At 43.9% G+C, this 16,506-nt stretch overlaps 1 protein-coding gene across 1 annotated transcript; it reads right to left on the reverse strand.

Annotated features, from left to right (window-relative positions):
- Positions 1-104: 104 nt before the first annotated feature.
- LOC109474429 (dynein-1-beta heavy chain, flagellar inner arm I1 complex-like) lies at positions 105-16,251 on the reverse strand. Its single transcript, XM_019774724.1, has 26 exons — positions 16,112-16,251; positions 15,497-15,669; positions 14,942-15,153; positions 14,392-14,584; positions 13,720-13,859; positions 13,130-13,342; positions 12,513-12,683; positions 11,928-12,023; positions 11,435-11,580; positions 10,956-11,226; positions 10,332-10,569; positions 9,738-9,976; positions 9,183-9,254; positions 8,618-8,822; positions 6,698-8,145; positions 6,158-6,326; positions 5,574-5,788; positions 4,979-5,144; positions 4,456-4,577; positions 4,029-4,173; positions 3,573-3,742; positions 3,149-3,303; positions 2,622-2,800; positions 1,957-2,159; positions 1,471-1,647; positions 105-1,034 (listed from the first exon to the last, which is right to left on the reverse strand). Exons 1-26 carry the CDS (start codon positions 16,168-16,170, stop codon positions 693-695), a joined length of 5,919 nt encoding a protein of 1,972 aa, XP_019630283.1. The 5' UTR covers positions 16,171-16,251; the 3' UTR covers positions 105-692.
- Between the last annotated feature and the right edge of the window lie 255 nt (positions 16,252-16,506).

Raw genomic sequence — 16,506 nt, forward strand, 5'->3', positions numbered from 1 at the left:
ACAGCATCCTCAGTAACCTGCCTATAAGTTGGTATCTAAACTGATATAATGAGAAAAATCAGGTAGCTGTTGTTAGGTAAGACCTCTTGGACCACAGGAGGTACTGTTGTGTCTTGGCACATTGAAAAATGTTTTATTTTTGTGTTCACAATCTCTTCCGAGTCTTTTCCCACTGCTCACCATATACCATTTACAAAGCCATACATGTACATGTACACCAAAACCACCCATATACAGTTTAGCTACAAAAGATCTGTACAGAATCCTTCAAATATATTACCTATAAACATACAATTAGGAAATTCTGATTTGCACTCTTGTAGAAGTCTCTACATGAACTATTAAAAAGTACAAAAGGTATTTCAACATACAGTTTCTGTGATGACTTGTTGAAACATTTTGTTCACTTTAGTATCTGTTACATACACCCAAAATGGCTCTGCTGCATGTGTCTGCTATACATTTATATGGATTCAATACAATATCAACATATACAAACTTCAATGTTCACATATGAACGTGAAATAATCTGATCGCTGTTCAATGTTTTCTCCACATTTGGCAAAATAATATACAAACAATAAGTCGTAAAACTGCAGAAAACAGCATGAAACATAAATATGTACAATAACTGTCCCTTACCACATCCCCTATTGAGCAGTATGAATGGGATGGATATCTGGATGGACATTTTACAAGGTTGAAGTTACAAATACTCTTCTCCTAATCAAAACACCTGTATCAGATGCTGTAGGCATTTCCAGGTGCATGACAACATTATCTGCACCGAGGATGTCATTCCTGGGTGCAGAGATGTACATGGGACAATTATATGTGGGTACAGTAGCCTTCTTGTGCAAACTTGTGTCCACAATTTTCATCCAAACTTTGGGAAGACTGCAGGTGACGTGCTCCCTGGGCGGCTCTTGGAGTCCGCCATTTTTGCCATCCCACAATGCACCATGGACGTGCAGACCAGACAGGTAGATTCCGCTTGAAGGTCGGTTGATGGCAAGGTCACTTGGATCCAAAACCTACAGAGAACACAGAATGATCGATGTACTGTTAATGACCCTAAAGGGACAAGTGTGCACATATCAGGATTGCAGTCATTCAAACAGACTTTCAAGTTTCAACACTATGAAAGATGAGTTTCTTGAACTACAAAGACCACAAGATGTGTATATCTCTTGATTAAAGCATGTCTGAAATGTGCATCATACAGATCTGTTTTTGTGACTGTATCTGTAACAATTGTCATGTCCATCCAACTAATTTTGGTTAGGGAAAGTTGTATTGAGGTCACCTGGTGGCGCCGAATGGCAGCCGCACAGACCCTTGCGACAATTCTACAAAAGTATGTGATTGTAAACCCTGCAACAATTCAGCGCTCAAAGGCTGCGATTGCACAGGCAATGTTTGACCAATAAACCACTATTAATCCAGGCTATTAGAATAACGCTGACTGACCTTGACCTGGTACTGGAAGGTCTGCACATCCCTGAACTGTTGTCTGCAGTGCTGCAGCAGAACTGCGTTCAGGAAACCGACGGGGTTTATAAAGGCAGCCAAGTTCACGGTCGCTGGGCCTCCCTCCGCTTGTACGTACTGCTGTAGGGCCTCTACTCTCGCCTGCAGGGTCTGAACCTAAGTGGCAAATAATAATGTTACATTCAGAGATGTGAGATGTTGTATTAAAAATTGATTTGCAACTGTGCATTGATGAATAGAAACACAGTCACAACTAGAAAGACAAGGAAAGTTTTCAACTGTTGATAAAATAGGTCCTGGAGCATTCGGGTTTTTTTCATATCCTGATACGTATACAATAATGTCCTTGCATAGCCATATGTTGTCTTTCAAATCAGATAAAAGAAATGGCAAATTGAATAATAATGACTAAATTAAATTTTGATGGTCATGAATAATAACAACGACAACAAAACTACCACGTACCCAGTCTGCCAGTCCAGTGGCTGTTGGGTAGCTGTTGACCAGCCATGACTGGGGTACCCTGTGCTGTACCACGGCTGACAGCAGCTGTTCCATCTCGGCTGTCAGGCCCACCTCGCCCTTCAGGGCACTCTGCATCGTCCCCACGTCAGCTGTCACACGCTGGAGAAGGGCCTTGTAGTGGCTGACTTCAGTGGTGAAAAACTCTGGAATAGAAACATTTCATCAGTTCTATGTTTTAAGATTGGAAAGTCTTAAGCAATGCATTGTACATTATCAACAAGTAAATAGACTAGACGCTCACAGTGCATTTTGTAACTTTCTGGAGAAGCTCTCGAATCAAAGCCCTCAACTTCAGTTGCCGCTTTGAGTAACATTCTGCAGTAAAAGTATTTCGTATCTGAGCTTAGCCTTTGCACAAAAGCTCACCCACCATCAAGTAAAATAAGCTGGGCATTTGCTTTTAAGCCAAGCAAGAAATAGTTCCACCTGTCCTCCTATGGAAACGAAGTGGCCAAGTGCAAATGTGTGACATTTACTGACACTTTAGTTTGGGATACTGGAATTGAATGTATAATCCTTCATAGACCTATATGGAGTGAAATATGTACCGGCATATATAGGGTGATAGCTGATGGTTATAAAACATATAATGTAAAAGTATTAACCTTGTACAAAATCAGTCCTCCCAGCCACCCTCTCCTGCTGCCTCAGCTGAAGTTCAGGCACCAGCTGCAGGTATGACTGTAGTTTCTCCAGCAGGGCCAGGGTCCCGTTGTACTGACTCAGGAACGGACTCCTGATGCCATGGACCCCCGTGATCATCTCTAGCTCATCCAGCATGTTCCTATGTGGGACGAAATTTAGCTTTTAAGTCCTTAATAGTAGTTTCATAGCCAGCTGCAATTCCATGTGGTTATCTATGATACAAACCACATACAAACACCTACATGTGTTCAAGGATCCTTGATGCATTTTCATGAGAAATGAATGATTGTGATTTAAAAGAGAATGGAACAGCTTTTGGATGCATTCCAATCTGGAAATACACAGATTTTGATTTCAATTTGAACGGCAATCGATTGTAATGTGAACGTAACATGTAAATGGAAAGTACAATTAGAGAAGCTACAGTAATGTAGGCAGCCCCGAAAACACCTCAACATCTGCTTGGAGATGAACGTTCGACTCTTACCTGCTCTTCTGCAGGTGAAACACCTGAGCAGCCGAGGCGTCCAGACCCACGAGCGTAGGGTCAGAGTTCAGGTCAGCCCTGTTCTGAGACGCTTGTGGCCCAGAATGCATCACTCCCTTCACATTTGACAACAGTGCTGAAACAATGGGGCCGTTCTGTAATGCAAAATATTAGAGTTTAGATTAAAATGGACTCAAGGTCATGCAAGAAAGGTTTTAAAATGACCGTCTTTAAAGTCTGATTTTCAATGCGTGCCTAATAATGTAAACACTACAAATTCCACCAATGACTGTACATTTTCCTACCATATTACAGTCTTTTGTAAGGTACATTTTCTCATTATAAATAGCAGTATATGCCATATCTTCTTTTTACCTTGTACAATTGCTGTGCAAGGAAGTTAACAAAGTTCAAACATCCTTACTTCAGTGTTGTTTGGGTCCAGCACAACAGTCCACTGCTTGACCATGGAGGTCACCACATCCATGTCCATCAGGTCAGTGACCCTGCCTCCGTACACCAGGTCTCCCACCAGAGTTTGATAGCCCTCTGACAATCCATCAGGTTCGTCTGGGTAACAACCCTGCAGCAGTCCTGGAGGGAGGGGACACAGAGCTTTCCTTAGGACTAAACTAATTACAGCAACGAAGGGGCTTAAGTCTACTGTGTGTTCAATTTCGAACACTTCCCCAGTGCTGAGTGCTTATCAGAAATTCTGAAGCAATAGAAGTACATAACATTAAGGTTTGTATGGTTTGTTTGTTTGTTTGTTCGTTTGTAATACCTAGTAGCAACTCCACAGCAGCATTGAGGTTGCCCTTGTTTGTATGTCTGTTTGCTCATATGTTTGCTTGTTTGTATGTTTTTTTGTTTGTAATACCTTGTAGTAGCTCCACAGCAGCATTAAGGTTGGCCTGGTTCCAGTGATGCGGCGCTGTGAAGGCAGCGATGCCGTACTTCCGACGGTGCAGCAGCAGGGAGTGTGCCAGGGACAGGGACGTCAGCAACGGTCGCAGCTGGTCACCCTGTCAATCAAACGTCAAAGTCAACAGGACAGTCTGATATACATGTATGGCTTCACCCTTGTTGTACACACAGAGACTCACACATACACAGACTCACACATAGACACATGGTGTTAGACATAAGCAAAGAAACCTGTCCTTGGTACGGAACACCGTCCTCACACACACAAACATGCAAACATATCTGTCCTTGGTGCTGAACACCACCCGCATGCATGCACACACACACACACACACACTCTTGAGGTGACTAAACGAATGAGTGAAGTACACAAACCCTTATTGGCTGCCCGCATGTAGAGGTTGTGCAGCCCACACAGCGTTGCTGTAGGTTGTCCCGACAGTAGCAGGGATGTCCTGGGGCAGCTCATAGGCTAGCTTCACTCCATGTTGCAGGGCAACTCCTGTACAAATGCAACAATATAAACTCACCTACTTTGGTCAAGTTTTGTTCATTTCACCAGTTTTGTGTCTGTAATAACAGATCTGAGTAGTTAAGGTCTTGCCTGCCCAGGGCGGGTGGATACATCAAAAGTGAGAAATTGAGTTCAATCGTAGGGTTAACTTTGTTCACTGTTACAGTTATACGTCAGTTGTTGTTGTCCATGGTCAACCCCGTTTTCTTAAAAAGTTTGGAGGACAGGACCTTGTGACTTTCCTGTGCAGAAGAATTATGTTTTGAAAGTGAAATGTGGGAAAGTACTTTAATGAGACTTTTTTCCAATAGTATTCAACTATAGCCTGCAATGGGCAAACGTAATGGTGATACATGTGTCTGTCCTCCATCAATATATACATGTCTGACCTGGTATAGACGTGGAGGCCTCAGCAGTTGTGACCAGCCACAGTCGGAAGTTGGGGTTCATCTTGGGGCTCTCCATGACAGTCTCCCCATCCTGGCTGTCTGTTTCATCTGCTGTGTCACCCTCCTCTTGCAGGGACACAGTGATAGCTGCAGACGTCACTATGGTCTGTATGAAAAGAATACATGTACATGCTTGAATTTCATTCTAAAGCAAGTTTAAACTGTATGTTGTACTTTCCAACATGGTAAATTGGTCTTACCTGAAATTTCAACAGTACAACTCCAGTCTTTGTCAAGGAATGAGCAATCCACCACTTCTGTGACGTCATGTTATGCGGATGATGCATATACACGTAACTCAGTTAGCAGTGGATCATAGGTTTCAGAAAGTCTGTGCCCCCCATCTTTGTTACCATGCCCTTATATTCATATTTCTTAAGTGTTTCCTACTACGATTTTTAACACGTCAATGTAAGTCACCTTGGGGTCCTTAACGATAGAAATCCTCATAGGGCAAAAACTGTGTTCTACTGCCTTAGAATGTATTTTAAGGCTACAGAATACAGATGATGGAAACAAATTGGCATGGCCTTACCTTCACAAGTTCCAGTACATCGTGACTCCAGCCGTCTGCCATCTGACAGTTGTTGAAGACGACCCAGTGCCCCTTCGCCATGCCCCTCTCCACCACGGCAGCCGCACCAGACATCTCCTCACGCAATCCCAGCATCACCTGCTGCACCTTACCATGCATCCCATGAGCCTTGGCAAGCTTCTTGATCTCCCAGAAAGGATCCATGGAGGCATAACCTGAGGTGACATTTATCAAAAGGTTACTGACAAATTTGCCTTGAATACCTGGATATTTAAACTAAGGTGTGCACACCTCAGGGACTACTGATGTTTCATGCTGTCTTTAAAGCAGCAGTCATAGATAACTTTATTGGACAACAGTTGTACAAGGTACAAAGTATGGAAACTACTAAATACTGTTCATACTAACTACATTTTCATAAGGCTTAACCTAACTAATACAAATTAAAGTGGGTGGCTAGTATGAACTTCTACAATCATTGGGGTCATATGATACATGTACCTGGCAGAGTTGTGATAGCTGCCAAGATACTCAGTAACAACCAGGAAGAAGACCTCAAGAAACTTGACCTTGCTGAGACGTACCTTTACAGCTGTTGTATGAATCAGCAGCATCAGGAGAAGCAGGTAAGAGTAGGACGATGGGTGTGTGATGTTCTGAGGCAAGGAAGGCTTCCTCCACACTCCTGGCATCAGGACGTCTCACCACGTGTCCCAGCTTATACAGCACCAGGGACTCACAGATCCCGATCATCTGCATAGGACAAACAATGGGGGTTGTATAGTCCAGGGCTCGACATACTAGTACTTTTTTCGGCATTCCTGAACTGATGCAGGCAACGTTTAAAATTACCTGCACCAGGGACTCACAGATATACCAATCATCTGCATAGGAAAAATAATGGGGATTGTATAGTCAAGGCTCAAATCCTTTTTTTTTGGCATAAAGTACTATAATTCACTTTATGTTCAATTTAGCAAAAGTTTATGGTCTGAGCTCCTATTGGTAGTTCTAATGTTCTAAAAATGTGAAAACTTTAAAAGTAAATTCCTTGCTAATCTTTCAATAAATACATTAATATGCTAAACCTAAAGAGAGCTAGGTAATGTTAAACCATGCCTCACCTGTTCCGGTTTGATGATTCTCCAGAGGATTGCCTTCTGTATAAGGTTCAAGTTCAGCAGTGTTGGTCCTGTGACAGGATTCAGCAGGATGGGAGGGCAGCTGAAATATTCCCGCCAGTGTTGGCTGTGGCGGGACAGAGACTCCCGTAGCCCCTGGAAACACGACAAGCTTTCCAACAGGGCACACTGAACCCATGTTTCAAACGACAACCAGTCAGGCTTTGTAAGACTGGTGTAGGGACCACTTGAGCTGTCCTTTTGCAGATCGTCTAGTCCCTCGATCCCGTTGGCGAACACCGCCCACTCTTCCTCCGTCATCTCTCCCGCCTCCTTCATCTTGTCCACAACGATGAGGAGAGCGAAGAGTAAAGCATGCTGGGAGAACATGCTCCTCTCCAGCCGTGAGTACGACACGCGCGTGACGCAATCGTTTAGCTCGATCACGCGGGCCTTGATGGCGCCAACGTTTCCAGCGCCCTTCCCACGCTGCCGCGACTTCACGGAGGTGATAAACATCTGGATGAAGTTCGTGAGCGGGTAATGGTACATCGGATGGATCGTTGCGATTCTACGGATGGCTTCAAACAAGATGGCGCCATGAGACGCAACCGGTTGGTAGTCTCTCTTCTTCTCACCAACCTGAGCTTGCAGGGACTGAGTCTCGGCGATCGTAGCGTCAATTTCCAGCGTTCGCTCCTGGAAGGACTGTAGCGCATCCAACATTGTTGGGTCTTCCAGAATGGGAGTCTGAAGCTCCAAGACTTTCTGCATCATGTGATCTTTCTCCTCTTGCAGGTCTTTCTCGGACTGAATCAGATCTGCTTGCAAAGAACGTCGCTGTCCTTCGTACTCGGGCTTTTCGAGTTTCAGGGTCTCCTTCAGTAAGAGTTTGACCACCCCTGCTTGACTGACAGACAGATCAACAACGGCTGTCTTGTGCATTGGAATTTCTGCCATACCAGCTCCCTTTAGATACAAGGGGGACGATATACTGAGATACAAGCAGAAGCCTGGGTGAAAGGGGATGTCTTGGTCACCAAGTTTCATAGCCTTGTTGCTCTCCAATGTTGCTCTGTCCAAGAGCTTCCTGAGAACTGGACTGGTGATGCCTGTTCTCTCCACATGTGTGACAAGGATGCAGTAACCCGTTATTACCGCCCTGATCAGACTCGCCTCCAGGAAGGGGTCGTCTGCAGAAACCACCTCCACACCCCCCTCTGGAGGGGAGATGGGACGATCCATGTACATGCCCAGATCGAGCTGGAAGTCGGGGGTGCGCTGGGAAGACGGCGTGTCCCGGTCGGCCAGTGGGGTGGTGGATCGGCTGTCTCCGAAGCCTGCAGCACCGTCCTCCTGCTGCAAGGTAGAGCTTGGTCTGGTTTTGTCCCTGCTGTCGGGGAGAGACTGGTCCCTGGTGTGCTGGGTGGTGGTACTGCTGGGTCTGGACCCTGAATAGTGTTTGAAAAACATACTATTAGAGCATTTTGACATGTGTGACACAAAGGTAGGAAAAAATTTATATCTAGAGTTTGCATATAGATACCTGTATTATTGGAAAACTGCCCGTCACTCGAATAAGTATACCCCCTTTGCATTAGAGCCAGTCGATCAAAGCCTACATAATGTTTGTGGTGCCCTTGTCTTTGTCAAGGGATGGTTGCAGGTGTGCCACAAATTTTCTGCAACCTATGCTTGCTAAGTTACTTGTATCACCTGCATAATGTGATATCAGAGAAGCAGTGGATTGCTCATTTCTTGACTGGAGTAAATTTTTACTTACACAGTCAAAATAAGTAAGTCCAATTTCTTGAGTTGGAAATTGCAGTTCAAACTGGATTTATTCATAATGACTTCTACTAACACAGATGAACTTTCAAGACAGGTAATAAGAAGTGTTATTATTACAAAATCCACTCGTACCATCTTTAGCCAACTCTGCCGCCTGCTGCTCTCCTTCCCAGGATGTGGTGGTCTCCTGCAGAGCTCGTACCCAGGTTTCGGCCTGGCTGTCAGGGTCCACGAGCAGTGGCCAGCAGCGCTTGCGGTTCTGCCAGCAGGAGCGCATCAGCAGGGCATTCTGGGTAGCCGTCAGGTTAGTGGGCATGCCCATCTGCCTCCACATCACCTGTGTGGGAACGATGCAATCACAAGAATGAATTCATATTGAGAAATAATTATCATGCCATGTTATAGTAGTAGTAGACTGGTTTATTTTCCACAAAAGGAATAAAGAGTCTGTTGGCATGCTAAGGGCTGAATTGTACAGACTTGTAAATTTGTATGTATGTAATGTATCTCCCTTTTCTACCTCCGTGGTATAAAATACCTCCATGCAAAAATCCAAAACATGGAATAAAAATTGGAGAGTTCATGTAGCTGTAAAGAGTGATGTACATGTACAAAATGATCAAACAAACAGAATTTGTGGGATTCGGATAGTAGTTAAAGCTAAATGCAGTTATCAAACAACTATATGTATACAGACCTGCTCTGTTGTGGTACTCAGGGTGGACTGCAGGGTGAAGTTGTCACGTACAGCGATGTTGGCTGACACAGTCTGAGAAAAATGATGAATAAAACATGACAGTCATTGCCAACTTGTGAACACAATCACAGTCCTGTCCTTGGTACTGAACATGATGAGGTGCTTAACAGTGTGCTATACATGTATGTGTTGGAAGCCACTCTGTAGAACATGGCAAGTCTATTGGTACAGTCATTCCTTTTGTTGCCAAGCTTTGCCAGCCCTTCTTTTTGCCTCAGCAGCAGCTATTCTCTTAGTTTCAAAAGTTAGATGCTGTAAGTTGTGGATCAGCTGTTGCCAGCCACTGCGAGTGATCATGGCAGAGAGCCACAGAACAGTTTCCTCAATCAGTAAATCTATCAATTTTTATCAAATCAACTGAATGTGCTGCTGTATTTCTAGTATAAGTTACATGACTACATAGCAGTTCATCTGAATTTATCAATCATCATCAAATTAATCAATAAAGCGATCAATCAATTTTCAATCGTCATCAAATCAACGATCCTTTGCTACCTGTTCATCTGAAACCTCCTCCTCCCGTCTGGCGCTTCTGCGGCTGTTTCTTCCCCATCTCTTGCCTCTGTCTTCTCGTGAGTTGACCAGAGAAGACGGCACCATCATCTGCTTCTTGTAACTCTTGATCTTCTCACCGGTCCGGCAGTGGTGGAGCCAGTCCTGCAGCAGAGTCTGTCGGGTGATGCTGTCAAACGGCCCCAGGTAACACACACAGGCTGCTGTGATCAGGGAGTCACCTGCAAATAGATACAATTAAGGCAATCAGAGATGGCAGACTTCACCCCTTCATCCATACAGCTTTGCAACCCTTCTGGTGATAGTTTCCCAGATATCAAACACACACTCCTGTGATGATCAAAGTCACCTGAAAACAGGTACAAACAAGGCAATCAGAGATTGACGACTTCACCCCCCTCACCTATACTGCTTTAATGACATCTCTTTTCATATCATTACACACCAATTTTTGTCCGTCAAATACGACAGCTTTGGCAAAGTTTTTGTCAATCATGAGCGGCAAAATTTCGTCAAATGACAGAAAGACTGTATACTGTACATGTACATGTAGGTACAGCACAACATGTACAGTACCTGGTGCAGTCGACAGTCTTTTCTGTGCCTTCCTCAGCTGTACATTCCAGATAGAGATGGGAGCCTCCATGTTAGTCAGCACGTTCTGACACTTGGCAGTCTTGTCCTTGAGAACTTTGATCTGCCTCTCGATGGTTTTGGAGTGTCTGACGCTGTCCGTGTGGGACCTGATGGTGGACTCCAGGTTGTTCTTCTCCTCTTCAGCATGCACACGCTTCGTTCCCAGAGCTGCCTGCGCCTGTAAACAGCAAGTACAGCAAGATTGTTGTGATTAACATTGCGCTGGATATTCAGAGTTAAAAAAATACTAGAAGGCAAATGCATAATTTGTACCTTCGCAAATGGTCTGCTCTGTTAATTGTTACTTAAACATAATTCATATATATCGTGACAGGAGTCTAGATCCCTCCTGCTATGAAATTGCAACATGATGTAACCCCACACTAGTTACCATGGTGACAGACGTCTGGTTCAGGTCATTGACCTTATTTGTTTGGAGAAGAAGAAACTGAGCGAAAACAATATGTTTTCCTTGGGTAAACATAACTATTGAGGAGTACAAAAAAACGTGCCACTATTTTGCGGCTTCTAAACATGCAAAAATGGCTGAAAATCTTTCCCTACATTGTTCATCTCCTTCTCAGCCTCTGCCAGTTTCTCCAGTTTGGGTTTGATGTCCCTGTGTATGGCAGCGTACTGGAACACCGCATGGACCCACATACAGATGGACTCTGCAGCCTTGCTGGATCCTTTGATCACGCGTGGATCGAAGTGGGGATCCCTGACGAAGACTTTCAGCTTCTGGAAGACTGCCTCTGGCATGTTGTTCTTGTCGTAGAACTCAAGCTCTTCAAAGAAGTTTCCACGAGAAATAAGTTGATGTCCAAGCTCCCAACTGCAGTTAAAGATCACAATTATTATAGTTATCATTCTAGAAAAGGTAAGCTAAAATCTCCCAAAGAGAATATTCACAGCTATAAAATAGCACATTAAAGTAGATTTGTCATGTACTTGGGATGACCAAGTACATTGAATACATGAAGTTTTAAAGTTATGGAGAAAAAAATTTTCAGAATGGAAATCATGAGCTGACAAACACTTACTCGAGTTCCACCCCAAAGATGATGCAGAGAGCATTAACAACCAGCACAACTCCAGGTGGGGGGATGCGGTAGCTCTTGATCTCATCCAGATCAGAGTGAGACAGCGACCGCAGAGCTATCACAGCTGCTGTGTATGCTGGGTTCACCTGGAGAGTAAGGATTGCAAGGTGGTCTTGTGGTTAGGGTTGTTGACTTAGAATCAGAAGATTCTGGGTTTGAATCCCTGGAAGGCCCCAATGTTGTGCCCTTGGGAAAGGCACTTAACAATTTTATATACAGTATTTCCTCACTTTCCTCAGGTGAAATTGAGTACTTTGTTACAGTTAGGAACATCCTCACAAATGGAAAGTACAACCCAAGATCCTGTGTTTGAGGAGAGGCATGCCTTGAGCATGCTAAAGATCCACTGCACTTATCAAAAGGAGTAAGGGTATGTCAGCAGATTAAACCCCTAGTTTACCAGTTACTCAATAGGCAAAACCAACAAACAAACCTTGTCAAACTCTGCCTGTGCCAGCTGTCTGAGTTGTTCCAGAGGTCCCTGCATCACCTCAATCCTGTCTTCCTCCTCCTTACACTGCTGAAGGGCCTGAAGGGAACAACATACAGTTTTTTTAAATAATTTTAAGTGATGTAATCTTATGTACATTTGTAATTGTATGTTGATGTATTCCTATGTCCTTACAACATACATGTATGTGTACTCTGCTCTCTCCTGGAAGAATAGTTGTCACCACAATAAACCATAACATACAGAAACTTAGAAACAGCAAAACTGAATGAGAAGTCTAGAAGTCTTGTGGGAGGGAACCAACAAAGGAAGAGACAGAGACAAAAAATTGCTGTTCAAGAATGATAGCTCAAAGTAGAGGTCCAATATATTTTCACATAAAATATTTTGACATTATACATATAGTAAATCTGTAATACCTTCAGTTGTTACAATCTGGTGGATCTTACTGCTGGTTTGCTTATCTTTATTGAATCAGGTATATTGCCCTAATTGTGTTATCTACACAATGTAACTATTTCTAGATTCAATATAAGGAGCATATATGCAGTCTTGCTATCAGCCTACCTTGGAGTAAGAAGCTCTTCCCTCCTCTACTTTGTAGACCCATTCCTGTGTGATCTCCCTGGCTTCATCCAGCCGAGGTAACAGTTCCTCCACATCAGCCTGCTGAGAGGCTATGGTGGCCTGGGCCTCCTGGACTTTACTCAAGCATCCCTCATACTTTGCTATGCTGGCCTAGTAAGGACAGGATAAAAAAAGGTTTGGTAAATTTTTTAAAGGATAGAAGTTTATACAAAGGCCTGTTGAGAGGCTATGGAGCCTGGGCCTCCTGGACTTTAATCAAGCATCCCTCATACTTTACTACGCTGGCCTAGAAAAGAAAGGATAAAAAAGAATTTTGTTATTAAAGCAGGTACAACAGCTGATGCACAGACATTTGCAACAATCCTAACTTCAGCACCAAGGGCAAGTCATTTTTGTGGTCAAATGACAGCAACAGCCAGACATGCCAAAAACAATACTTCACTCCATTATAGGTGAAGAAAAAAGACAATATTACTGCAGGAAAAAAGACAGACTGCACTTTTTAGAGGCCCGGGTCAATTTTGTGTGACAGCTTTTAGGGGGTGAATTTTGACCGACAAGTTTTAAAGATTTGAAAATTTGTGTGCCAACTTCACCTTCTCCTCCCTGCTGAGCTTGGCTGTGATGCTCTTGAACAGGTCGATGAACTCCATGTAGGTGAGCGGCGTGAAGAGCCTGCGGAGCTGGTGGTTGTCATGGAAACAGCGCTGGAGCGCGGCCTGCGCGGAGCGGTGGATGTACGCCATGGCGTGGGCCACGGACGTGAGACTTGTGGTGGAGCCCAGCATCTCCCACAGGATGTCTGACCTCTGCAGGGGGGGAGAGAATTACATAATGAAGATTGACATTTTAATCTAAGACTTTTTTCTTGTGTCTTTTGATTAGGAATTGCTAATTAATATACATTTTGTGTACTTGTATGTAAGTACTGAAATTGCTTCATATTCTTCGAAAGTAGTGAAAATCAATCAGAGGTAGCATTTTGTCTTACTTCAGTCCTTTCACATACTTACACTCACTACAAACAGAAATGCACACAAATACAGAAACACTGTGTAAACATACAGAGTCACATACATATGCACAGACACAGACACACAAAGACACACACACACAAACACACACACACGCACACAAACACAGTCAGACAACCAACAAAACCAAAACCCATAAACATCTAACAAACCTTGGAGCTGTCCTGAGCGATCCAGTTCATGGCACAGTTGACCCTGGCCTCGAAGGTCCACCTGCTGTACATGTCCACACATGTGGAGCGCAGCAGCAGGGTGGGGAACTGTCTCAGCCGGTGGTACAGGGGAACAGGACCTGAGGAGAGGTTCTTCAAGTGTTAAATGTGTTAAGCCCCTGTCACACATAAGCGAATGTGTCCTCCCGAATACTGTCAAATTCCCCCCAACCATGGTTAGGGGTAGGTCAGGAGCAAAGTCGACTGTAGTTGGCTGGTATTTGACTAGGTCTGACCTGTGAAAGGGCTGCTAGAAGCATCATGCACTTTAAAAATTACTTTTTATGTTTGGATATAGTACATGTATTTCAAATCTTCAAAATTAATCCAATAAATGATATAATCTGTATATTACCTTTGCATATGGTCTGCTCTGTTACATGTAATTCTTACTCAAACACATTCATATATGTACATATGGTGACAGGAGTCCAAATCCATCCTGCTATAAAATTGCAACATGATGTATCCCAACATCAGTTACCACTGTGACAGACATCTGGTTCAGGTCATTGACCTTATTTTGAAGAGGAAACTGAGCAAAAACAATATGTTTAACTTTCAAACATTACAGTACAGTCATCCACTGAGAAATACTGAGAGAAAACGTACCCGTCAGGTCCATGGTGACGACCACATGCAGGTTGGTGCGGATTCGCTTGTGGTACCGCTCCAGTGCCAGCTCAAACTTGTCGCTGTGCTTGCCCGGGACGGTGCCCTGCATGATCTGGTTGGCTATGGTCATGAGCTCGTCATCGTCATACAGGCCTGGACATGTCCCCTCAGACATCAGGGAACATATATCCTGGAGGGCAACATAAGAAACTTTATTGACAGAACAAAAAGTATTATCATTATAGTTGACCGAGCAAAAAGTATATCAAACATTGTAATTTATAGTACTACTTCCACATGCTAAGTAGCTGGGCACACTGAAATGACACAAATCAGTGGCTTGTCATGTTCAACCATATTTTCTAGTTCTTTTGACATAAGTGTTGACTAGTTCTGCCATGATAACCTCACCTCAAAGTTTATAACACTGAAGAAAAGTGATGGATGTCAGTTAAAATATCCAGACATAATTTCTTCCAGGACACACAAAACCCCAAAGCCACCCCAAACAATACTTCCACTCCCAGAAATAAGAAAGAAATCTAACCTGCAGACATTCTGTTCCCATCTCCTCCCCCACCAGTAGCACTCCTTCCCTCCCCTGAACCCCTGACACGAAGAATGCCTCCTTCAGGACTTTGTGCAGGTTGGAGCGGTTGTCAGCCCGGTCCTTCGCCGGAACGGCGTGGAAGAACTTGGCACGGACGATAAATGTAGCCAACTTGGAGGTCGAGACCCTTCCGGTGAAGTTACTGGTACCTGCATGGTAACAGACACAAGAGATAAAATCAGAACTAAAAAAAAGGTGACAGTTGCAAAGCAAATGCATAATGTTTATAGTCTGCTCTGTTAATTCTTACTCAAACACATTCATATATATGATCGGACAGGAGTCTGAATCCCTCCTGCTACAAAATTGCAACATGATGTAACCCAACATTAGTTACCATGGTGACAGACATCTGGTTCAGGTCATTCACCTTACTTGTTTGGACTTAGCCTGAAGTTTCTGTCTGCTTCCTAATGTTGCTTGCTACCACGACATTAGGGAGCCAGTGGTAACTACGAAGGATGGCACCCAGGCTAAAAAAAACTGTCCTACCGATGAGCAGCGCATGTCCTCCGGTTGTAGCCAGTACCCGAGTCAGCCTGACGATGTGGTGGATGGCCTGTTTGAAGAACACCATGTCCAGCTTGTGGGTGGTCTTGGCGTTGTAGTTAGACAGGAACCGACCCAAAGAGGAGGACAACTGCTCCAGACCCGTCTCCATGTAACTGTAGGGAAGAAGGTGACAACATTCTACAGTCAGTATCAAACATGGTCAACAACAAAACTCTATCAAATTGCCAAAAGCCACTTGTAGTGCCATTCAACCAGCCATATTAGTTCTATACAACATACAATAGGTCCATGTGGAGCATAGGGGTGCTGCCCATCCTCATTTCTATAGCCCCTGGGCCACACAGTTGTGCAATAACTACTGTAACAGCACTACCACTAGCCCGCTGGTAGTGGCATGACCTTCCCATACTCTTTCTCATAGATGCTGAGTGCCAAGCAGAGAAAGCAGTATGTATCATTCTTAAAGTCCTTGGTATGATCTGGTCAGGGATAGAACTCACAACCTCCTGGTTACAAAGCAAGCACACTTCCCCATTGAGCTATTGTACCAGTTGTAATACACTGTACAATATATACTATGACCATATAACCTACCCTTCTATGCCATCAGTCCTGGCAGTTCCAGTGATGAACTTGCTGAAGATGATGTTCATGATGTCGTCACCAGGGGGCAGCACCAGCTCCAGCGGCACCAGTGGACCCAGGTAGTCCTCCTGGGAACTGTCAGCAACCAGACCTGGGTGGAGATTCACAAACACATGATCTAACATCAGAGAAAAACCCTAAATACATGTATGTACTATAATAATTATTTTGTACATCATTCAAGACTTTGAACCAAGTAGTCTGCCTAGGAGCTGTCAGCCACATGTTAGAGAACTTTTCTTAGCCTAAGGTATAATCCCAGAATATAGAACTCAGGGACTCATTTATATTTCAGACTGAATTACACTTGTCTTAAGACACTCATTATCAGTCACTGATCGACA

This window comes from Branchiostoma belcheri, unplaced genomic scaffold (genome assembly GCF_001625305.1).
Source record: "Branchiostoma belcheri isolate BF01 breed outbred unplaced genomic scaffold, Haploidv18h27 scaffold31, whole genome shotgun sequence".
NCBI lineage: Eukaryota > Metazoa > Chordata > Leptocardii > Amphioxiformes > Branchiostomatidae > Branchiostoma > Branchiostoma belcheri.